Raw genomic sequence first — 25,004 nt, 5'->3', positions numbered from 1 at the left:
CAGCATATTTTGATTCTTAAAAGCATTAGTTATGAAAATGCTCAGATGATGATTTCCCTCTTCTGCTTCTTCTAGTCTCTCTTGACATTAAATACATTGAGGGAATAAATACTCTACTCTCAAATGTTAATGGTATGTTAAATAATTACTAATACAATGTAAAGCTAAAAAATGATTTTCCCTGATTCTTTCAGGGAGCAAGAGTTCAGAACACTGCAAAGAATTTGGGAATCAGAGACCGAACCCCACAGTCTGCTCCAAGGTAAGTGACTCCCCAGGTCTGCTCTTTCGCAAAGGGCTGGCCGCCATTTCCCAGGCAGGGTCACTCACAGCTTATGCACCTGCCCCAGCACATGCCTAGTGCAGTACTGATTGTAAGCATGCAAATTGGCCTTGTAAACACTCTGTGGCTAAATGTGACTAGGCATAGATGGTCTCTGAATTCAACGGAAGTTTAGGGGAAGCAAACTGAGAGGTAACAGGTAGAAGTCTTGACATTATTGTTTTGCAGTCTACATAGGTGCTACTAAAATTTGTATTCCAACTGTACTGAACCAACGCAATGCCATTTTCATTTCTATTTCTATGCCTGCACATGCTGTTACCTTGGGCATGATTGCTTTTCCCATCTGTGTCTGTTTGAAAAACCCCTACTTAACCACAAAACCCAACTTAGATGTCCTTTTCTCTTCAACGTCTTGGCTGAATTTTCTTCCTCTTTGTGCTCCCTTATCATCTTGTATTGGTCTAGTATAGCCCTTATCATATTGTGTTACAAAATATTATTCCATGACTCCTTGCCCAACCTGAATATGAATTCTTTGGAGGCAGCGAATATGGTTTTTTTGGGTTTTATTCCTTGCTCATCATAGTGCTATATACTAGACATTGAATATCGGCTTTCAAGAATGTATGAATAAATGAATGAATGAATGAGCTTTTTCTTTGTGATCAGGCCAGATATTCCCAGTTCACATATCATCAAAAGAAGGGACTCTAATTCACCTTTGGAATAAATGAACATGGGAACAGCCATCAAAGAAATGTTCATTTCCCTGGTGGCATTAGGGTAGGCAGCCATCTCTCTCGAAGTGGGGCAATATTAAGTGATTTCTTTTACATTTGATTGTTTTTATACAATTGGCATTTTAACAAAAAGTACCCTCCTCCAAGCACTGTCACAGACAAGACACTCTTTGTTTCTGTTTACAAAGCAGTTACCAGAGTGAGAATGATGACTGTAGCATTTATGAAGTTATATTTCATTCTACAAAAGTATGTGGGTAATGGAAGTACTTTCCAAAGGGGAAACATTTTTTCCCCCTGACAATGGATGGAGCCCTGTGTTCTAAGTGTGTTTATTTTTAGTGCTGACTTCTGACTCTATTTAATCTTCAAGTCTTATCAATGTTATCTTGCATAGTTCATTAGGTTAGAAAGACCTTCTATTGCTAAAGAATCATTTCACCTAAGCATTCTCTAACACCTTGAGCAGACATGGTATATTTGGATAACAGACCCAGTGAAGTGTTAAAATCCCAATGAGAAAACAAGATAATGGCTTAGCAAGGTCTTCTTAGCTAGAGCTTATAAACACTAATAAAGAGTGGGGTTAAGATAAGACTTCAGCGTCTTGATCAATAAACCAGTACGCAAGCTGAATACAAGAAAAGAATCCGATGAACTCACTTTTTTCTTTATTGGGTTGTGTTTTAAAACACTTGAACTGAAACATAATAAAATGTGCCAGCTGTAGAGTTGACATTTTTTACGAGAGAGTAATAATCCCAAGGGAGAAATTGTGAGTAATTTTTAAATTTAGTTCTATGTATTCTTTCACTCATTCTACAAATATTTATTGAGGACTTAAGAAATGCACAGCACCCTGCTATGCCCCATGGAGAACATAAACATGAGATAGAAACAATTCCAGCCCTTAAGGACCTTTCAGGCAAAGAAATGGGATGACAAAACATAACTAGAAGGAAAGGCAGAATGCGAGAAGCACTCTATGAGGTGGTGTGGAGACAGTGCCGAGGGCCCAGAGGGCCGGAGATAGCTGAGAACCAGGATTCCTGCCCAAAGACAGCAAATTGAAGAACAAATTTTGGCTCTCAAGAACAGGCCACCCATAGACAAGTCTGGGGTGATGTTTCTGCAAATATCTTCATGGAGGAGATAGAGTTTGCTATCTCTGCCTGAGATAATATTTGGTTAAAATCCCTTACCTATCTCTCCCATAGTTTTCCTTTCCCCGTCACTGTCTTTCACTACTTAAAATTCACCTCAGCAGACAATATGTTGACTTTCTGCCATATGTTTGTAGATGTCAGACACTGTTAAAAGCTAGAAATAAAGACTTGGTCCCTTCCACTAGTCAATGGGGTGCAGTAGAGAGACAATTGAATAAAATGAGAACAGTATCCAAAATGTAAGTACTGTGGCAGACATAGGCACAGATTGCCATGAGAACAGAGAGAAGGGGCACAAAACTCAGCCTAAGGACAGAGAGGGGAGGTTGCAGAGTGTTCCTGGCCCAATCGGCATGGAATAGATGTCCTCCACAGCTGATGTGATCACACCCACGCCTGGAGAGCACATCTCACTCCGGGAACTACACCCAGATCTCTATGACTGGTGGGTTGAATGTGATTTAAGAATGATACAAGGTGAGGCTGGAGGCATAGGCAGGGGCTGGATCAGGAAGAGACGTGTATGGGATACTGAAGAGCTCTGATTTCACTTGAAGACACTAGGGAGGCATTAAAATGCAGTCTTCCTGTCTGGAAGATTTAAAATTTCAAATTTATCTCTGGCACCATTAAGAAGATCCATTTGAGGACAGCTAAGACTGAAGGCAGGAGCTTGAGAGGAGATTGTCATGGCACTGAGGATGAAAAGGAGAGGATGGTTCAAGGGATATTTAGGAGACAGAATTAATAGTCTTTGGACACTAGTTGGATGAAGGGAAAAGGAAGATTCTAGAATGACTACCAAATCTTTGGTTTGGGTGACAAGGGGCAAATGGTTCTAGTCACTGAGAAAAATAAGCACGTGAAGGGAAAAGAGGATGAGCTCATCTCAGTAATATTGGGGCTGAGGATCAATGGGACACCTACGTGGAGATGCCTTTGTGGGCGGTACAAACCACGTTCTTCCCCTCACGTTCACGTGCTGCATCTTCAGAGGAATAAACCTAATCTTCATCAAGAACCAAATATTACATTTTAGATGTAATGACACACTGGTCTTATTTTCTATTATGTCCCAAAACCTGGAAACCACTGTGCTATGACAGCTTGATTTTCTTTATTTGCTTAATTGTGAAGCAGCATACGGTGGCGGTTACAAGTGAAAAACACGGTTTTGAGTTCCAGCTCCTGCTTGTGACCTTATTTAGCCAGGTTATTTATTTTCTCTGAGACAGTTTTCTCATCTGTAAGCTAGGGAGAATTGCCTTAGGACAGATTATTATTGACGCTCTAGCCTTCAAAAGAGGCATTTGCTTTGTGGTCTCCCTCAACACAACTTTTATTTATGCCATGTAGAAAGATGAAGGGCATGATCTATAGATTGAAGTTTGAAAGTTCTACTTACGGCAGATGGGGATTGGGCTGGAAATACCAGTTCCAAGATGGCTGCCAGAGCCCCAACAGGCAAAGAAGAAAATGGAGCCAGGAACAAACCTTTTCACACAGGGGCATGGGTGTGCCTGAGTGGAATGAGAAGACAAGGGTCCTAAAATGTTGGGCAAAACCAGGCCTCCCGTTACCTAGCAGTTTAGCTACCAGAGAAACAAATGCCTCAGTGCAGGGTAAAAGTCCAACTCTTAACTATTACATTTTGCTTCCCAACTTCATCTGCCTGTTCTAAATTCCCCAAGCCCCACAATCTCCATTACAAATGTGTCTGAACTGAAATAACCCTGAGTCACTTCCAAGAAGCCTCACAGAAGCTGAATCTGCCCAGCTCTGCAGTACCCAGAGCTATTATTTCATTAGGTGATCACAGGGAGTAGCCTTTTTGCCAATTTGCAAGGCAGACATTTCAAAGACTCACCTACCCAGTGGCATTAGCTCCATTATGTGGAAACGTGCAGTGCAAGGTAATGGAATGTCATGGCGCAGCCCAGATCTCACGGGGTAGGACATCGCCACTCAGCTTACTGTTTCTGTTCTACCTGAGTAAGGCCACTGCCTTTCTACCCATTAGGCAGTGCTATCAGGGAAATGAAAGGATAGAAATTAGGAAAAGAACTTTCTGATCATTCTATTATTCCAGCGCTGGGAATGCATTTTGAAGCAACACCATATTTTTCAACTGCAAAGGCAGCTTTGAACTATATCAGCTCAATTTAATGTATTCTTTTCTCCGGGAAGGATGAAATGAGCTCTTCTGATGTGAGATGTCCTTATTTCAGTATTCATTTTCTTCCATGGAGATGACTTGTAGAGCATTAAGCACCTTTCAGACTTGAAATACATTTTGCAAATCTCCAAAGGCAGTAACTTTTTCTGTGTGTTTCCAGACTAGGAGAGTTTATTTTGTTAACTAGGTTTCTAACTCAATATTCACCCTTTTTCAGTCTTTTCCCCCATTTGATTTAGAATTAGCATGGGATTAAATGTGGAAGGAAGAGGAAACAGAATTTGCTGAGTTTGTCAACAACTCATGTAAACTTTGCCCGATTTAATCTATAAAAGAAGTGAATCACCACAGCTACCCCTGAGTTTGGAGGACTTTTTAAAAGGAGCAAAGTTGACACCTGTACTTAAGATGTTTAGATCACAGACGAAGCTCTGAAGTAGGGTCAGCGTGGCCACGAACTATAGGACTGGGAGTGTCTGTAGTCCGACACCTGGTCAGCTTTGTCAGCTGATCTTCACTCAGCCTGTGCCTTCCATATAGGTTTGCCCTGTCTGGTCCCTGGCTGTCTTGCAGCTATTATGTTCTCCTTCATTTCATTCTGGAGCTAGGATATAACCAGTCAGGAGAATGTGGAGCCCTGGAGCTTATACAATCCTCCTTCAGTCCCCCACCCCTTGCCTTAATGCTAAATGACCTCAAACATCTAGATCTGGGATGCCAAGAGGGAGCACTTCCGGGCATCTCCACCAGCTCAAGGAGATGCCTGGACCCACTTGAATCTCCACCTGATTCTGCTGACAGGTGAGAGGAAAGATGGGCAGAGCTGGTCAGGTATTCCTCAGGAAACACCAGATAATTGTGTTTGGAGAGTCAGGCCTCAGGACTCTGCCACATCAGCCCTATTCTTAACTGACTGCACCGAAGAGATGGTACAAAATGAAGCAACTTTCGAAAATGGGTCAGAAAGCCAGCAGACCCCTCTGAGCAGGTGCTGTTTTGCTACAAATTCATCATGATAGACAAGATGGTAATTATCATAATAATATCATCTCCTAGAATTCAGAGAATCGATTTTGCTGCCAGCAAGGTGAGCAGTCGGGTTTGGCAGCCCAGAGCAGAAGCAGCTGGTGTGGAAAAGGCATCGCCAGTCCTCTAGAGCAGCAAAGAGACACTGGTGTTTTCTGAATAATAGAACCGAGGTTTTGGAGTTTGCTAATTCATATGTGATGTTTAGTAAAATAGGCAATATGATCATGACTCCTGAGCCAGGCAATCATTGTTGATATCCTTTTCCTACCGGTAACAACGTGTCAGGTGATGGCAATATGCCAGGCCCATGTCACACTCTTCCGTGCCTTTTCTAGGCTCTATAAGCTGTGCGAGCCGCCTCCCCCCGCAGGAGAAGAATGAAGAGAATTCCCAAGGAACCAGGCAAGCAGAAGCTTCTGCTCATCAGACAGAGGACATGCTGGCTACACATTCTTCATTCAAGAAATGAATTTTTTTTTTTCTCTAAATCCTTCACCATGGAGTAACTAACCAGTGTTCAACCTATACTTGGATATTTGTGCTGGCTACGGATTGGAGGTCATTCGGACAATTCGAAGCTTCACCAGCTCATCTCTGTATGTATTGACACTCACTGTTCATTCTTAGGGTAAAATTCATCCCTGGAATTTATAAAAAAAAAACAAAACAGAGATAAAAAAATGAACCGTTGTGCCTGCTCTCCCATTTATTCAAATTATTTTATTGTGTTTGTTTTCAACTTCTCTGAATGGGATCATGTAATCATGGCTGTTTCCACTTGAAGAAGCCTTTCACTGAGGACACGTGGACACACTTTCCAAACCCTCACACAGAAATGTTACAGACAGTAGAGGCTGGGTGCTGTGAAAGGGACTCAATCCCTCCCCTGTATCAGAGAAAGTAGCTCATGTGTGAAAGGTGAAGAGCATGCTCTACTCTTTCTCCTGAGGGTTTATTTCTCTGTAGGAGAGAAGAGAGCTGATGGAGGCTTCTACCAAGACTTTCTTCCATCCCCTTCTAGGTATCCTTTGTGCTTGTGGACAGTTCCAGCAGCCAGATGCTGTCACTGGCTTCCCTTGGGCCGTGTGCTTTGGGGCTGGGCCGCAGGTGGCCAGGGGTGGGGAGCGGTGGAGATCAGAGAGGTATAGGAGGGGAAAGAAGGGTACAGGAGGAAACGTAAGCCCATTTAAAAATTTAACCTCTGACTTAGAAAGACACCTAAAATTCTTACTTTTATGAAGGCTTTCATATGAGAACTGAGACTCGTAATAGAGTATACCGTGCTGAGTATTTCTCTATCAAGGTTTGTGTATAACATATGAAAATAAAGCTTTATTTGTTGAACTTTACAAGGACTATTAAAGACCTTGATAACATATGGAAGCACAAGGTGTATTCTATTTTCATTCTAAAGTATGTGTAATGCTTATCATCTCTATGTTGATAAAATAACATTGTTAGCATAATGAATATGGTCATATTGATTTTTGGGTCTATAATTTTCAAAGCAATTAAAATGCCCTTACTGTGATTGTGATAATTATATGGATTTAGGCTAATTTAGTATGTGAAATGCTTTTTATAACTGAAGTATATACAGACCGTTATTAAATTTTAATTTATGAAATTTGATAATGCTTTTCAAATGATTATTAAAAACCTTCACCACTTGCAGTTGTGTATTGAATAACAAAAAAAACCTGTGTTACGTATGTATGAGGTATTCACATACTGGTCAAGCTGATAAAAATTGTTCTTTGGCACAGAAACACGTAAGATTTTTGCCTTAAGTCCATATACATAATGAGAAGTAAAGAAACAAACTCCAAAGTTTTCAAAGAAAAAGTTGAACACTTTGAATTTAATGAAGATATGATCTTAACACAAATACCTATATTGACTTGTAGGGATTTAACGTTCTTGATATTATAAACAACTGACCCTGAAGGTCCATGACATTAGTCTTTTGTGATTTTCCCGTACTGAAAAATTGATGACATTCAATGCAGGCTAATGAGGGAGCAGAACTGATCAACTAGTAGCAAGGATTTTTCATAATGTCATTACTGTTTTCTAATCACCATTCTGGAAGCCTTATTTCTCATTAGAAGGATGAAGTGGTCACTTAAACACTTCAGTCATACTTTGCTATGTTTCATGGGGGAAATTATGTGCTATTATGGTATGTACAAATTATAGCGTATCTTTAAGGATCTAATCTCTATATAAGAGGATGTGGTTAATATTTTAAGGGTTAAATGTAGTGTAAGTGTACCATCTGTCAGAGTGCTTGGCACTTATTAAATGCTCAAAAGTTAGTAATGATTTATATTATCATCAGTCACTGTCATTTTTTTATTAAAATAAAAATTGTAGCTAACATTTAAGTAATTACTGTGAGCCAGGCAATACCTCCAAGGGCTTTACCCCTGTTTTGTTGTTATTGCTCTACAAATCCTCACAGCGATTTGAGATGGTACTCTCTTCATCACTCCCATTTCACAGTTGAGGAACTGAAGCAAAGAAGAGCCCGGTGATTCTCCAAGTCGGTCACATGACGACTTCTTCTTCATACATTATGCTGCTTCTCCTTATTAATAGAAGAACTGTTGTAATATTATTACCAATTATTTGTTAATAAAGCTGGAGTTATGGGACACATGTTGCCATTAAATTATGCACTTTATATTGAGGAAAACAATGAATGGAAACATGTAAAATGTCTTTAATATGTGAAAATCATAGGATTTCTTAGACATTTTACCATTCTGGATGCAGTTTTGAGGCAATGAAATGCTACTGCAATCTCAGAAAATAGATTCCTCATCATTGAAGATAAACAGTTTTAGATATGTTTTGAAATTCTGAAAAAGTATATCCTATAAAATTTGACTATGATTCCAAAACAGTGGCAACGATAAAAAATATCCAATGCATAACTGAATAAAGACAATTTTGAATACCATAACGTACCTCCATGTGACATTGGACATTTAACCGGCCTTGAGTTTTTAGAATGGGTTTACCTAAATGTTCACATACTCCTCTACCTAACTGCTCACATGCTCCTGTATAATTCCTTTAACCGTTGCTAAAGCCTACCAGCAGTTCTTCTGAGTTCCACATTTGGACATTTGCCTCTCTTCCCCTAAACAGGAAGGTCATGAGTAGAAATTTTGGCTCTCAACATGGGATCTACCCAAAAATAATTGCTAACCAGTAATCCATTGTCAGTACATCTTAAATATTCCATCATATCTTATAAAGTTATCTAATATTAAATATTACAAAGCTTAATATAGTATTAAGAGAATGAGCAATCTGAAGAGACTAGAATTTTATATCTATTTCCGTTACTGTTTAACAAGAAAGAAAGAAACAAAGAATGTCTGTATGAGTTTTACTTATATTGGCTATATAAAGTTGAATTTAGAAGGTAGGTTTTATTTTGTGAACCAATATCCTAAAAATCTTAGAAGCTTCACACTATTTTCTGTCTCTTTAAATCACATTCTTTCAGTGGCTTAGATTCCCTATGCTTTCAGTGGTCACTCTTCTTGCAGCAACAATGTTTAATTTAAAAATGGGCTAATTTCATATGATATTATAATACATATGATATTGTAATGATACTGGTTCTGACTCTATTGATTTAAATTTTGTGATAGTTAACCTAAGTTCAGTATAAAATGAAATTATCCTTGATACTAACTATTAAAGCCAAGATAATGAATAGGTAAAAAAAAAAAAAATCCTGAGGGGCATATTAACTAATGTAAGAAAATAAACTATTTTGGGGGCACCTGGCTGGCTCAGTTGGTAAAGTATGTGACTCTTGACCTCGGGATTGTGAGTTCAAACCCCATGTTGTGTGTAGAGATTACTTTAAAAATAAAATCTTTAAAAAAAGAAAGAAAAACTATTTTCAGCCCCCTGTGCACATACAGTTTTTAGGAAAAAAATAATATTTAGGGACGTGGAAGCATTTAGTTGAGAGTTAGCTACTCTACGTACTTGAAAATAATGTATTTGTATTTAGAATACTAAAGTATTCCTTGATTAGTTCATATAGATCTTTTCCTATGACTTAGGGGAGGTTACAAGGGCATATTTTTATTCACTTGTATTTTAAAAAAAACATAATATTGAAGTTTAAAATAAATAACCCTACTTTAAGTCATTTTACTTTACATTTTACTTTTAAGGTCATTTTTAGATTTTCTTCACTAGTGGTATTTACTAATATGGAAACTAATATTTTGTATGTGATTAAATTGCTTCTGAATTTTTAGAAACTATGTTTAATTCTTAAAGACTCATTTTTAAGTAAATAATATACTAAATTATAGTTTAATTACTTTCCTGAAGCCAGTGATAGTTATTTCATTAACGTGTGTGTGTATACCTACACAATTCTTTTGAATATATACCTACACATGCACATACACACACACAAATAAACATGCTTACCAATTAGCTGAATGAATTGTCAGTTGTTCTACTTAAGAATAAGGGCAAAAGCTTTTGAAATGGTTTAGAATGATCTGAAGTTTGATTAAGAAAAATATTCTGTACACTATCAGATTTCTGTAGTTTTAGTGATAAGCCTCAGAAAAGTTTCACCCTACATGAGGCAGAAGAGGTGGGGGGAAGTTATGAGCAGAGTCTGGGCCAAGAATGGGCTCAGGGTAATTCCTTTTACATATAGTGGTCGCAGTCTTCCTAGGTGCTATAATTATGTAATTGTTATCACAGTTAGTCTTTGATTTAAAAAAATTTTTTTTACTACTTCAAGCCTTTTGCTTTTAACAGTGATCTCAGCATTCATATCGCCACGTTGTGCACGCATGGGAGATTGTAAAAGTATGGCCTATGCATTCTCTAGCTGTTGTTCCATAGACATATGGCTTACTTTACTCAGGATAGCTTGCTTTTCTCACTGAGAAGAGACATCTGAAGTCTACTAAGAGAGATAGAGGTAGAGATACCTGTATCTCTGTATACATTTCTGTATACATATATTTGCTACTTTTTGTTTCTGTGATAATACATTATCAAAATTACTTAGATTCTCATGTTTCAGATGAAGAGATGAAATATGGGGTTGTTCAATATATGGAATGTTCATTCTATAGATATCAGATTTGTACACAGTAAGTATACCTGGTAGGCCTTCTTCTGATCACTGACAGTAGTGTCCTACTTAGTCTGGAGTCGATTTAGCTAACTTGGCCATCCAGAAGAAGTAGCTGGTGAAGAATAGTTATTGAATTTTCAAATGATATTTCTACTAGAAATAGAAAGATTTGGATAATTTTGTGTGCAAATAACAGAAGCAATGTCATCCATTCATGTATTCACTCCACAAATATGTTTGGGACTTCACTTTGTACAAGGCAGAGCCAGTGGGCCTCATTGATGTGTTGAGTGTGTTTGGTTCGAAAGCCTTCACAGTGTCTCTTTTGTGTTAATGGTCACTGTGTCTTTTACTTGAAATGACACGATGTGTAATGCAAACCTATTCTAATACCTTGTAGGTATATATACTGTATGAAATCAAGAATACTAAGTTGGTAAAATGCTTTAGAAAACACATTTAAATTTGAATATCTAATGCCTCAAGCAAATTTATTAGAGTTTCAGATGAATATATATTTTTGTAACTGCCAAGTAAATGAGTAGATCATAGCTTTTGCTTAAAAAATATTTTTATAAGTATTCAGTTGAGAGTTAGTTCCTTTATGTATTTGAATATAATTTACATTTCATTATTTTAATAGTATTTTACTATCATTTTACTATTTTAAATAGTAAAATATCAATTTTGTTCTATAAATAGTAATTCTTTTGAATATATTCATATTTAACATTGTATAACACCCAAAATGTAATGATAAATTTCACCTCAGTGTGTTATCATAGGAGTCAATTTTTCCTTTGTAAAAGACACATGTAACATAGTTTCAATCATTCAGTATTTTGTGAATGGTTAAAATGATCAAAGTGTATTATGTACTTTATATCATTTAATTTTGTCTGCATTAAAGACTAGAATAGTAGCATTGTATCATTAATGTCAATAATAATAAAGCAAAGTGTAGTAAGACCATTCCAGCTACTTTCCATTTAAATTTATTTAACCAATTTCTATTATGTTCTCACCTGTTTGGGAGACAAAAATCCATGAAACACAGATTTTCCCCCTTTAAGCACTCGCAAGCCTCGATAGGTGAAACTTCATACACATATGAAACAAATCTACAAACATGAACCAAGGTAAGTTATAGAGACAGTAAGTGCTAGGAAGGGGACAGGAAAAGAAGTTTAATATGGGCCACAGCATAGGAAAGCTTCATGGAAGATACAAGACTTGGGCTGTTTCCAGAATTAACCAGCCAATCTTCCAAGATTTATTCAGTACATATTATGTATAAGCCCAAGTCCTAGTTGCTGAGGGTGTTATAAATGCACATAATTCCCAAACTCTTCAGTTAAAGAACTTGGTATATCTACTTGATAACAATGATAGAGCATTACAGGGCACCTGGCTGGCTCAGTCAGTGGAGCATGCAGTCATTGATCTCAGGATCCTGAGTTAGAGGAGTTAGAGCCCCACATTGGGGGTGGGACCTACTTAAAAAAAAAAAAGAATTATGAAATCCCCGTGAGGAGTTTGAAAAATGTGTATGCTGTTGATTGTGGAGGCGACCTCAGAAAAGTCAAAAGAAATAATCATTGAAGGAAACAAAAATCAATAACTATATTTTACTTTTTGGAGATTGCTGGTATTCCCTGAAATTGCAGAACTTAATATGGTAAGAAAAAAATGGAATCAGCAAGCACAGGCGATTTGTTTTAGGACAGCATTCCAGACACCGGTATTCTAGAGATGCTATTGAGACATACACAAAGTACTTTGTGGTCAAAATACGCTTAAGAAACGTGGAGTTAAACAGGTGTTTTTATCACAGGATTTCTCTCACCTTTTAATACACTTACAAAAATCATGGCTTTGGTGGAGAGGGGTGCTATGCTATGTTTTCCAAACTTACTAGAGGGTAAGACATATTATATAAAAGACTTGTGGCACCTGGGTGGCACAGTCGGTTGAGATTCTGCCTCTTGATTTGGCTCAAGTCATGATCTCAGCGTCGTGGGATTGACTTGGCTCGGCGTGGAGTCTGTTTGTCCCCCATGCTTCCCCCCACCCCATAAATAAAATTTTTTTAAAAAGATTTGTTAGTATTTCCTTGGGATACAAACATTCAGCAAAGCACAATATAGGAAAACTATTGTAGAAATTTCATGATAACATAAAGGGGGAAAAAAGGTCACTATATTAATAGGAGATAATACAACCTTTACCTGATGGGAGTACTACCAAGGCTTAAAGGAAGAAATGGCAAATATTGACATAAATAAATAGTAACAGTGGATTGGGATTAAAAGCAGGTTGTGATGTTTTATTCTCTCACCATTCATCTATGTTCAGGATATCAGGAGGCAAAGAAGAGCTTATATTCATTCAGAAATGCAGATGTCTCCTCTCCTTTCTAACCATTTCAGCCCTGTAATATGATCAGATAAGACACTTTGTTATGTCAATCCTTGGCTCCAGTTTGCCATGTTTTCTGAAATAAATTTGTAAATTTCTAATGGCTATGTCCAGGGTGTCTTGAGTTAGATGACTTGAAAGTAAAAGATGAATTTTCTCTTCACAGAAAGTATTTTAAAATATGCTAGGGGCGCCTGGGTGGCTCAGTCGGTTAGGCGGCTGCCTTCGGCTCGGGTCGTGATCCCAGGGTCCTGGGATCGAGCCGCGCGTCGGGCTCCCCGCTCAGCGGGGAGCCTGCTTCTCCCTCTCCCTCTGCCTGCCTCTCTGCCTACTTGTGCTCTCTCTCTCTCTCTCTCTCTCTCTGTCAAATAAATAAATAAAATCTTAAAAAAAATAAAATAAAATAAAATATGCTAAGTTTAGGGTTTCCCAGACTGACATTGATTGGTGATTTGAACGTGATCTGAATGCATTAATACAAATATCTCACTGATTGAAGGTAGGTCTTGGTGATATGAACGTCCACGTCATCTCCAAGATTCCTTAGGATCAAGAATTTTCCAGATGTAAGTGTGGGCCCCTTCACTATTCATTAAAGAGGATACATAGGAGGAAGTTTCCACATCAGACTATCTAGAATCTAGCAAGCCCTAGAGTTCTTAGACTCTCTGCCCTTGACTCACTATGTTGCGTTTATTTAGGAGAGACCTGTGAACTCTTTCCCAGGAAAGTGATAAAATATATTATTCCAGGGCTGTGCGCTCAGAGAAAAAAAGGCAGTGGTCACCACATGATATAATAGAGTGTTCTGTTTAGGGCACATTAGTTCGGAAGGATGAAGACAAGTGAGGGTATAAAAGATGGTCAAAGAATGAGTAAGGACGTGCGGGATTTATTGCCAGGAAATACTAGGTCCCCTGAGAACTGGTGCTGCTCTAATTGCCCACATGTTGACTCACTGTTGAAAATATTTCCCGCAGAGGGTAGACATTAGGATATTCCCTAACTTTAGCAATGAGGGATCTGGAAACTGTAACCAAACTTAGAGAAAATAGGTTCGATGATGATATGAAAAGAGGTTTTTCTATGCCCTTTGAAAAACATTTGAATTGCATAAAATGTTGGAAGGTTAGCTAGGATAAGCTTTATTTTTCCCACTTTTTAAAATTGAAGTGAAATTCACATAACATCCAATCAACCATTGTGAAGTACACAATTCACTGACATTTAGCACATTCACAGTGTTGTATATCGGTCCCCTCTAGCTAGTTCCAAAACATTTTCATCACCTACAAACAAGTTTTTTTTTTAATTAAACTTTTATTTTGAGATAATCATAGATTCACATTTTTGACAAAGTTGCAAAAACAGTGGAGGAAGGATAGACTTTTCATCCAGTGGTGATAGGACAATTAGACATCATAGGCATAAAAATGATTCTTGAACCCAACATTACACCTCATACAAAAATTAACTCAAGATCATGGGCTCAAATGTAAAACATAAAATTACAAAGATTTTAGAAAAAATATAAAAGAAAATTCTCAAGATCTAGGCTAGAAAGAGTTCTTGGTCTTGACACAAAAAGCATGATCCATAAAAGGAAAAGTTGATAAATGAGACCTTACTGAAATTTAAAACTTTTTTCTATTTTAAGGTCTATGTGAAGACAAGAGAAAAGACAAGTTACAGACTGGAAGAAAATAGTTGCAAACTACGTATCTGGACAAATTAGAGTCTTAGAACATGTAAAAAACTCTGCAAATAGCTAGTTGCAAAAGGTTTCATATTGTCTGATTCCATTTACGTAGCATTCTTGAATGAAATGGCTTAATTATAGAATGGAGAACAGATTAGAGAGAAGGAAGGAAGGAAGTGGGTATGTCTTTTCATAGGCAAAAAGAATGATCTTTGTGATGATGAAGCCTTCTCCCACTTGACAATATTAGTGTTGATATCCTAGTTGTAAAACTCTACTATTTTGTTTAAGATACCACTTTTCAAGGAAACTGGATAAATGTGAGATTTCTCTGAATTATTTCTCAGAACTGCATGGGAATCTACAATGATCTCAAAAATTTCTATTAAGAATATACTATGAGTTTTAGATGACTTTCAAATGGTAGTTTTAAAGGTAGCCTTATTGGGGCACCTGTGTGGCTCGGTTGAGCGTCCGACTCTTGATTTCAGCTCAGGGCACGATCTCAGGGTCATGAGATCCAGCCCTGCATCATGCTCCACACTGGGCATGGAGCCTGCTTAAGAGTCTCTCTTTTCCTCACCCTCTGTTCACTGGCCCCCACTTGAGCACATGTTCTCTCTCTCTCTCTAAAAAAATAAAAGAAAAAGGTAGCTTTATCACTAAGGAAAATGAAATCACATTTTGAGATAGAGCCTAATAAACATGATGATTCCCTTTTTTATTATTTTTCCCTCCCAGCATTCATTCATTCAGAGAGTCAACTGCTCAAATTGAGCACCCACTATGTGGAAGGCTTGGTATTGGGATTGAGTACCCTGTCCATACTTCAAGGTCCTTGAGGAGCTCATATTTTAGATATGTGGCAAACGCGTGGCCAGATATACAATCTAGCACTCTGATTTAGAGACTCACTCCAGCCCTTAATAGCTCTGTAACCATGGACAAGTGACTTCTTTGACAGACTCCCAGAGCTGTAAAATTGTAATAATAATACCATTTACTTCACAGGGCAGTAGCATGAATTAAATGAAATGACGGAGGTTAAGAATTTAACACTGAGCTTGGCACCTGGAAGCACTCTAATGTTCGCTAGGTAATAGAATATTAAGTATTTGTATGAGGTTGAACTAAGATAAAAGTGGGAGGAAAGACTCTGCAGAGATGTTTTCTTCAGACAGATGGCTTATTTGGGGAAGAGAGAGATGAGATTGGTGGGGTTAGCTGCAGTTGGAAAGCAGGCAAACTCCATATTAATGAGTTTGTAGTTTATCTTGTGGGCAGTGGTGAATCTTTGGAAGTTTTCAAGCAAGTAAACAAATGAGATGATCAAAAGAGTTAACATATACAGCAGTGCAGTTAGAAGGCTGTTACAATGATAAAAAATAGTGTTTCTCAGAGTGGGATTCTCAGACCACGTTCATCAGAATCTCTGGAAGGATTATGCTCAGGGATTTCATTTTTTTATTATTATTATTATTTGAGAGAGAGAGAGAGCATGCAAGTGAGAGAGCACAAGCAGGGGGAGCAGCAGAGGGAGAAGAAGAAGTAGGCTCCCCACTGAGCAGGCAGCTCTATATGGGGCTCGATATCAGGACCCTGTGATCATGACCTGAGCTGAAGGCAGACGCTTAACTGACTGAGCCACCCAGGCGCCCCAGGGATTTCATTTTTAATAGACTTTACAGGTTCTTTTTGCACATTTGGGATTGAGAATTCTGGTCTAAAGAAGAAGTGATGGAATTCTTAACAAAATAGTATCAGCGATAATAGAGAAGAGGGGGAATTTTGAGAAATATTTAAGGGATAAATTAACAAGATTTGTTCATCCATAGGATGTGGGGAAGTAAATTAAAGGAAAAAATTAAGGATGTTGCCAAAGTTTTTAGCTTGGACAATTGACCTATGGAGAGCTGAGGATAAAATTCTGGAACACTAAAATTTAAGCAAAAGAAAAGATGCTGTGAATTAAATCCAAAAGAAATATTTGAAGTGGTTGGGAGGAGATTCCAGAAATTGGGTGGTCATGGAAGTCAAGAAAATAGAGTTCAAAGAGGGAATTGTCAAATGATTCAAGGATCATGAGTATGATGAGAAATGAAAAGGGCATTTGGCCCTTGAATTACTTTTTTTTTTCTTCTGCCTTTTCTTTGTCTTTAGTTGCAAACATCTTACAATCTTTTTTGTAAAATCAAAAAGTATATATATTTTTTAATTACAGCAACTAACAATGACACCAAGAGCACCTAGTGCCTGGCATCGTTACCAACACTAGATATCTGTATTAGTCCAGTTCCTTCAGTATAAGTAATAGAAACCAAAGTCTGACTGCTTTTAACACCAAAACAAAACATAAAAAGCATGAAGCAAAGCTGATAAATGCTGTAGGTGAATATGTGGGGCAGGACCAGTTCCCAGGGTTAAAATAATGTCGTCAGAAATTTCTCATGATCTCTCGACTTTGCTTTCCTTTGTTTTAGCCCCTTTCTCAGACCAGCTCTGCTTTCATGACAGCAAATTGGCCACCAACATCACTAAACTTTGATTTCACACTTTACCAATGCCAGTGGAAGAGAGCTTACCAAAAGTTGCAGCAAAACTCCTGCTTGCTTCTACTTGGTCTAGTCAGAGTCATGTGACCTCCCTTAAGCTAATCCCTAGAGCCAAGCAGATGCTATACTCTTATGGGCAAGGATTACATCGTCTGTCTCTTGATTGAGAGTAGGAGTTGTCAGAGGATTCCCAAAAGAAAATTGGAGTGATATTACCAGAAGCAGGAATGGATCCTGGGCAGGCATAAATAACAGATGGCCCCAGGAGTAGTACTAGAGTATTCACATGCCAATCTTAATTACATGCTTTATCTTGCATTGACATGTGTATCAGTGTATTTCCACTTAGGTGAATTTCCTGAAATTTTAAACCTAGAACAGGAAGGCAGTAGTAGTTATCTTTAAAAGAGATACTTGGTCTAAAAGCCAAGTTAGAGTAGGTTATATATGGAACAGATGAGGAAAACAGTGCAACTATAAATGATTTTTTTGTAAAATTGCTAGAAAAGAAGGGCACCTGGGTGGTGCAGTCAGTTGAGCGTGAGACTCTTGGTTTTGTTGGCTCAGGTCATGACTTCAGGGTGGAGAGATCCAGCCCCTCATAGGGCCCGGGTGCTGAGCTGGAGTCTGCTTGAATATCTCTCTCCCTCTCCTCCCAAAATAAATAAAATCTTAATAAAGATAAAAATAAAATTGGTTGAAAAGGGAAAGGAGAGAGCTGGAGCTATAGTTTGAATAAGGGGTTGTGTAGGGGCACTTGGGTCGCTCAGTCCGTTGAGCCTCTGATTCTTGGTTTCAGCTCAGGTCATGAACTCAGGGTCGCAGGATCCAGCCTCATGTCGGGCTCGGGCTCAGCGTGGAGTCTGCTTGTCTCTCTCTTTCTCTGCTCCTCCCCCAGCTTGTGCTCGTACTCTAAATAAATAAATAAAATCTTTTAAAAAAAGAGATTGTGCATAGTGAGTTTTTTGTTTTTTAGCTTATAGGCAAGGGATCAAGGGAGAATTACTTCTCTTAAGAAAGAAAATGCTTAGGTTTTTTTTTCCCTATATATCTATTAGGTAAAATGCTTTTCACGATAAGGGTATGTAAATACACATGTCTTGGATTTCTTTTATTTGGCTTTGACCCTTAGAGATACATTACTCAACTGTAAATTTTCAATGCCATGTTAACCTTGGTAGAGACCATGTTTTATGGGAGAATGGGTTTAGGAGTCCCAGTACATATTTGGCAAATTGATGGTCTGAACATGAGCTCCATGTTTGTATCAGACATCCCTGAATGTTGAAAATGCCAATATGGCTATCTAAACAATGCATATTTTTATATTTAAATAACATACATCATTGTCCACAGAATGAAAGTATTCTTAAAAAGTAAACAGAGTAAAGGAGGTCTTTGGCACACTATTTTGAATTCAGATCTAAACAGTGGGTGGAGTGTATAATTCTGAACTTATCCCTGACATTGCTTTTGGGATAGAATAAAAAATCCGAAGTAGAAGTACTAGATGATTATTACCAGGGTAGTAATCACCACGTAAGTTAATAAGTATCAGTGGCCTTGAATTTTAACTTTAACACTGAAATCCAGAAAGAAATGTATCTTGTGCGCTCTGAGTGAGAAAAGATGAAAAGCCATTACACAGTGTTTTCACATCTGACGTTATAAATCATGAAGACATGGAAGAGGCATTGCCCGCAGCTTTTCTCGAGCTTCTAGGATACAGTTCAAGCATCTTTTGGAGTGACTTTAACCCACTGTCACGTTATTCTTCAACCAGAGGAGAAAAGGGAAAAGACTTTTATTAAGTTTCATTTTTCCCAGGACCATTTCATCAAAGTCTATGAGATCACTGAACAGTTATCAGCCGCCTGAGCCCAGGGCGACAGACAGCAAATGATGCCAGATTCACCTGTAAGGAAGAGGCAGAGTGAAAAGTTATCTGAAGTATCTTATATTAGTATTTATATGGATATTAGTTAAGGGAATGGTTGAAAAAAGTCAGTTTGAGAAAACTGAAAACTTGGAAACTTGATCGCATGCAAACTCCTGCCAATGCTCATGGGAGTAATACCATTTGAAATGTTAAAGTTGAATCACATCTCCATTTCCAAAATCATCATTATTATTATGTTAAATGTAGAGAAAATGGAAAAGGTCAGAAAGGAGATGTGTAAGTAGATTTTCTGACTTAAGGCGGCACTAATTCTGTGATTGACAGCAGGAATGTTGCTGATCCTGGTTGAATGTGGCGGGGCCCAGCAGGTGGGAGTAACCTTGTCTTCTATTTTCTGTCTTCTGATGTTTTGACATCTGGGATGTCCAGATGGACTCCAGAAGGAACTGCCCTTCCCAGGATTACCCATTTCCTTGAGATAGTAACCCTTCACCAGCTAGCGTGCTTTTCAAATGTAAACCAACCAATCCAGAGCCCACATCCCCCGCCACCTCCTCGATCAGGCTCTCACACTCTGGGCTACTACTTCCCCACCCTCACCACTCCAGGGCCAGGTACCAGACTACTAGGGACAGCCCTGCACCGCCCCAGAGCTTACTGACATAATTTAAGCCAGCCAATCCTAAACCTGCTTACCTTACCTCGCCCGTTTCTTCCCAAGGTACCACAATAAAGCCTCCTGCCCCCATTTTTCCTCCTCTTCCTCTGCCTCCTTACCAGTCCTGGTCTTCCCCACGTGGCCCCCTGTGGCCCCTGGCATGCCCCCTCCTCTTGGAATTGTAACAAAGTATCTTTTCAGTGATAATCATCTCGAGATCTGTTGGCCTCACTATACCTGAATATTACTAAAACCTATTTTTAAACAAGGATGGGGATATGAGAGGGAGCCAGGAATAAATTCCTTTTTAGAATATCTGAAAAGGTGACAGTAAAACTGTTCTATTGAATGGTTAGATGGCCCCCAAAACCATTTTGTGATGGTCCTGGGTAAAGACTCATTTTCAACTGCTTAAAGTTTCCTCCTCAGGGGCCACCAAAGCTCACCAGCATCAGCTACTGTACTTTGGAGTCCATAGTGGGCTAAACTGGTTAGGTAGTTACTTTTAGTTGGTTGATTGGTTAGTTTGTTGATAATATGCTCACAGCTTTGGGCATAGAACTGGATGGATTTCCTTCCGGAGGGCAAGGACACATTCTCTCTTTAAATCGTGTCTAAGTTTGTCTATATCTGCAGAATAGGTGTTAAGTGGTGGTTCCTAAATCTGGCTCAGCATCAGAATTGCTCATACAGTCGGAAGACATAACTGCACCTTTTCTCAGGCCTCACCCCAGTTTTCCTAATTCTGGTGACCTGCCGAGTTTGGAAACTCTGAAAACATATAGTTTAAACCAGCACTTCTTAAACTCTAGTGTGCATATGAATCCCCCGGGAACATTGTTAAACACAGATTCTGATTCAGTGGGTCTGAGTGGGACCTGATACTGCGTTTCTAGCAAGCTCCCTAGAGCAATAACCACATTTTGAGTAGCAAATAAAGACTCTTGAGAATCTGCCTGGAGGTTCTGATTCAGCGGGGTGGGCTGGACCTATGAGTCATTTCAGATAATTGTATCGTCAGATTATTTTATCATTTAGGATATACCAGCCTAAGGAAAAATATCTGAGTGTCGCACAATAATGACAATACAATGACAGAAAGAATTTATTTATTCCAAGGGATGCCGATCAGCACCTTCTATGCACCAGCACTGTTCCAGGACCTGGGGCTACCGTGATCAATTAAAAGAGGTATTCCTGTCCCCATGAAGGAGATGGCAAATCAGAAAGTAGATGCCTCAGCAGGTAAAACAATTCCACAGTGGGAAGTGCTTGGAATACTCTAGAGCTAAGGAGACAGTGTCCCAGAGATTTGCTGCTGGTAGGAGACCAACAAGAGTCACAGCATCTGTGAGGCTAAGGACAGCCAGCGTGTGAGGAGCGGACTTTACAAGTCAGGGAGGGTTGAAGTATTTTACATGAATGATCCCGTTTCTTTCTCACATCAAATTTATGACAGATCGACTTGTCTCTTCATTTTACAGGTGAAGCAATGGAGGCTTACAGAGGTTTAAAAACTGGTCTTTTAAAAATGTTATTAAAATTGAATTTTAAGGGGCGCCTGGGTGACTCAGTCGGTTGGGCACCTGCCTTCAGCTCAGGTCATGATCCCAGGGCCCTGGGATGGAGCCCCGCATTGGGCTCCCTGCTCAGCAGGGAGTCTGCTTCTCCCTCCCTCTGCCTGTTTTCCCTGGCTTGTGTGCTCGCTCGCTCTCTCTCAATCACTCTCTCTCTCAAATAAATAAATAAAATCTTTAAAAAAATATTAAAAAAATAAAATAGAACTGTATTTTAAAATACACATATAGGACGCCTGAGTGGCACAGTGGGTTGAGCATCCAACTCTTGGTTTCCGTTCAGGTCCTGATATCAGGGTTGTGAGATCAAGCCCCGGTTTGGGCTCCACACTCAGCACGGAGTCTGCTTGGATTCTCTCCCTCTCCCTCTTCCCCTCCCCCAGCTCTCTCTCTCTCTCTTTCTACTCAAATAAATAAATAAATCTTTTAAAAAATTTTTAATAAAATAAAATACACATATAAATTTACCATCTTAACCATTTTCAAGTGTACAGTTCAAAAGAGTTGGGTACATTCATGTTGTGCAACCGATCCTCAGAACTTCTGAAAAACTGTAAGTCTGTACCTATTAAACACCAACCCCCCCCCATTCCCGCTCCCCAGCCCCCGGCAGCCATTACCCTCCTGTTGCTATGAATTTGACTCATGCAGATACCTCATATAAGTGGAATCTTACAGGATTGTCTTTTTGTGACTGGCTTATTTCACCAAGTACAATGTCCTGAAGGTGTAGCATGTGACAGAATTTCCTTCCTTTTTAAGGCTGAAAACTATTCCAGTGCATGTATATGCCACATTTTACTTATTTCCCTGTTAATGGGCACCTGAGTTGCTTCCACCTTTTGGCTGTTATGAATATGCTGCCATGACCGTGACTGTGATAATTAGTCCTCTTACCTGTTTTCAAATACACCAGACTCACCAAGACGCTTCTTGCCCCAGGGCCTTACTGCTCTTTCCTCTACTAGGAAAGCCCTTCCTCAGCTATTCTCCAGTTCTGTCTGACACTTGGCTCAAACCTCTGCTCAAATATTACGTCCTAGGAGAGGCCTTCCCTGATAACCCCCCTAAATTGTACCACCTAGGCCCCAGGATTCTGTGCCCTTACCTTGCTATATTGTTCTTCAGGGCACTTGTCAGTACCTGGCATTATATTGTGAATATATATATGTGAATTCATTTGTTTGTTGCATTTCTTCCCCATCCATCAATATTACCTCTAAGAAGACAGACTTTTCCTGTTCCTGTAATGCTCTATCTTCATTGCCTAGGACACTACCTGGCAATGAGTGGATGTAAATATGTATGAACAAATAAATGAATGATGTGAAGAAAGAAGGAAATGGTGAAATCTGTATTTGAATCCAGACCCTCTGTTTCCAAAACTCTTGTAGGGCTGCTGGCTTGCCCAACCCCAGGGGTGTGTAAGGGTCTGATTGGATGGATGGAGCATGGGAATGGAGTTTCTGGGTGGAAGAAAACTTGCTGGGGGGTGGGGGTGGAGATGGTTATCAGTGTGAAGTTCCAGAAGTCTTATCCAGATGCTGAAGGTGGAAGAAACAGGATCCAATCATAACTGAAACAAGATATTTTTTTTTAATTTTATTTTATTATGTTATGTTAGTCACCATACAGTACATCATTAGTTTTTGATGTAGTGTTCCATGATTCATTGTTTGCGTATAACACCCAGTGCTCCATGCAGAATGTGCCCTCTTTAATACCCATCACCAGGTTAACCCCTCCCCCTACCCCCTCCCCTCTAGAACCCTTAGTTTGTTTTTCAGAGTCCATCATCTCTCATGGTTTGTCTCCCCCTCTGATTCCCCCCCTTCATTCTTCCCTTCCTGCTATCTTTTTTTTTTCTTAACATATATTGCATTATTTGTTTCAGAGGTACAGGTCTGTGATTCAACAGTCTTGCACAATTCACAGCGCTCACCACAGCACATACCCTCCCCAATGGCTATCACCCAGCCACCCCATCCCTCCCACCCCCAACCACTCCAGCAACCCTCAGTTTGTTTCCTGAGATTAAGAATTCCTCATGTCAGTGAGGTCATGTGATACATGTCTTTCTCTGATTGACTTATTTCACTCAGCATAACACCCTCCAGTTCCATCCACATCATTGCAAATGGCAAAATCTCATTCCTTTTGATGGCTGCATAATATGCCATTATATATATATATATATATATATATATATATATACCACATCTTCTTTATCCATTCATCTGTTCATGGATATCTTGGCTCTTTCCACAGTTTGGCTATTGTGGACATTGCTGCTATAAACATCAGGGTGCATGTACCCCTTCGGATCCCTACATTTGTATCTTTGTGGTAAATACCCAGTAGTGCAATTGCTGGATCGTAGGGTAGCTCTATTTTCAACTTTCTGAGGAACCTCCATACTGTTTTCCAGAGTGGTTGCACCAGCTTGCATTCCCACCAACAGTGTCGGAGGGTTCCCCTTTCTCCGCATCCCTGCCAACATCTGTCGTTTCCTGACTTGTTAATTTTAGCCATTCTGACTGGTGTGAGGTGGTAGCTCATTGAGGTGTTGATTTGGATTTCCCTGATGCCGAGCAATGTTGAACATTTTTTCATGTGTCTGTTGGCCATGAAAAGAATCTTTTAAGATGTAATTAAGTTAAGGATCTTAAGATGAGGGGTGCCTGGGTGGCTCAGTCGGTTAGGCATGTGCCTTCAGCTCAGGTCATGATCCCAGGGTCCTGGAATTGAGCCCCGCATCAGGCTCCCTGCTCCACTGGAAACCTGCTTCTCCTTCTCCCTCTGCCTGCCACTCCCCCTGCTTGTGTGTGTGCTCTCTCTCTCTCTCTCTGTCTCTGTCTCTATCAAATAAATAAATAAAATTTTAAAAAAGGATCATGGGGCACCTGGGTGGCTCAGTTGGTGAAGCATCTGCCTTAGGCTCAGGTCATGATCCCAGGGTCCTGGGATGGAGCCCCGCATCAAGCTCCCTGTTCAGCGGGGAGTCTGCTTCTCCCTCTCACTCTGCCCTCCCCTCTACTTGTGCTCTCTCTCTCTAATAAATCAATAAAATCTTAAAAAATAAAAAATAAAAAAGGATCTTAAGATGAGATCATCCTGAATTCTGTGGGTAGACCCTAAATCCAATGACACATGTCCTTCGAAGATAAAGCCAGAAGGATATGTGAGACATGGGAGCAAGCCATCTGAAGACAAGGCAGACATTGCTGTTATACAATAACAGCCAGGGGACTCTTGCGGGCCACCGGAAGCTAAAAGTGGCAAGGAAGGACTCTCCCTTAGAGCCTTTGAAGGAAGCACGCCCCCGCCAATGCCTTAATTGCAGGCTGCTATCCTCCAGATCAGTGAGAGAATAAATTTCTGTTGCTTTAAGCCACCAATTTGTACAGTAGCCCCAGGAAACTAATACAATCCTAAACTTAGCAAACTGGAAGAGATAGGAGAGAAGGCTAGAGTTTGGTGTTCCTGCTAGATCTAGGACCCAGTTTAGACACCCTGTAGACACACCTTAGGGCAGCAATTCCCTGACTCCACATCTGCATCTGGATCGGCTCTGGCACCGGTCAAGGCTACATGCGGCAGCATCTTCACTTTGTGCTGCTGGGTGGGGTGGGGTGCGTAGAGCCAGCAAGGGCTGACTGCACAGTA

General features: G+C 39.5%; 1 protein-coding gene across 1 annotated transcript in view; it reads left to right on the top strand.

Annotated features, from left to right (window-relative positions):
* The window catches only part of PREX2 (phosphatidylinositol-3,4,5-trisphosphate dependent Rac exchange factor 2), a 294,568-nt gene extending 288,790 nt beyond the window's left edge, over positions 1 to 5,778 (top strand). Inside the window, exons 39-40 of the mRNA XM_028111247.2 lie at positions 195 to 262; positions 5,733 to 5,778. Of these exons, the coding sequence (XP_027967048.1) occupies positions 195 to 262; positions 5,733 to 5,778 (114 nt within the window). The remainder of the gene's footprint in view (positions 1 to 194; positions 263 to 5,732) is intronic.
* Positions 5,779 to 25,004: the final 19,226 nt, after the last annotated feature.

The sequence above is a fragment of the Eumetopias jubatus genome, unplaced genomic scaffold, assembly GCF_037043125.1.
Source record: "Eumetopias jubatus isolate StellerSeaLion01/CBP00866 unplaced genomic scaffold, mEumJub1_p1.0 scaffold_4, whole genome shotgun sequence".
NCBI lineage: Eukaryota > Metazoa > Chordata > Mammalia > Carnivora > Otariidae > Eumetopias > Eumetopias jubatus.
This window is presented reverse-complemented; position numbering and strand designations above follow the sequence as displayed.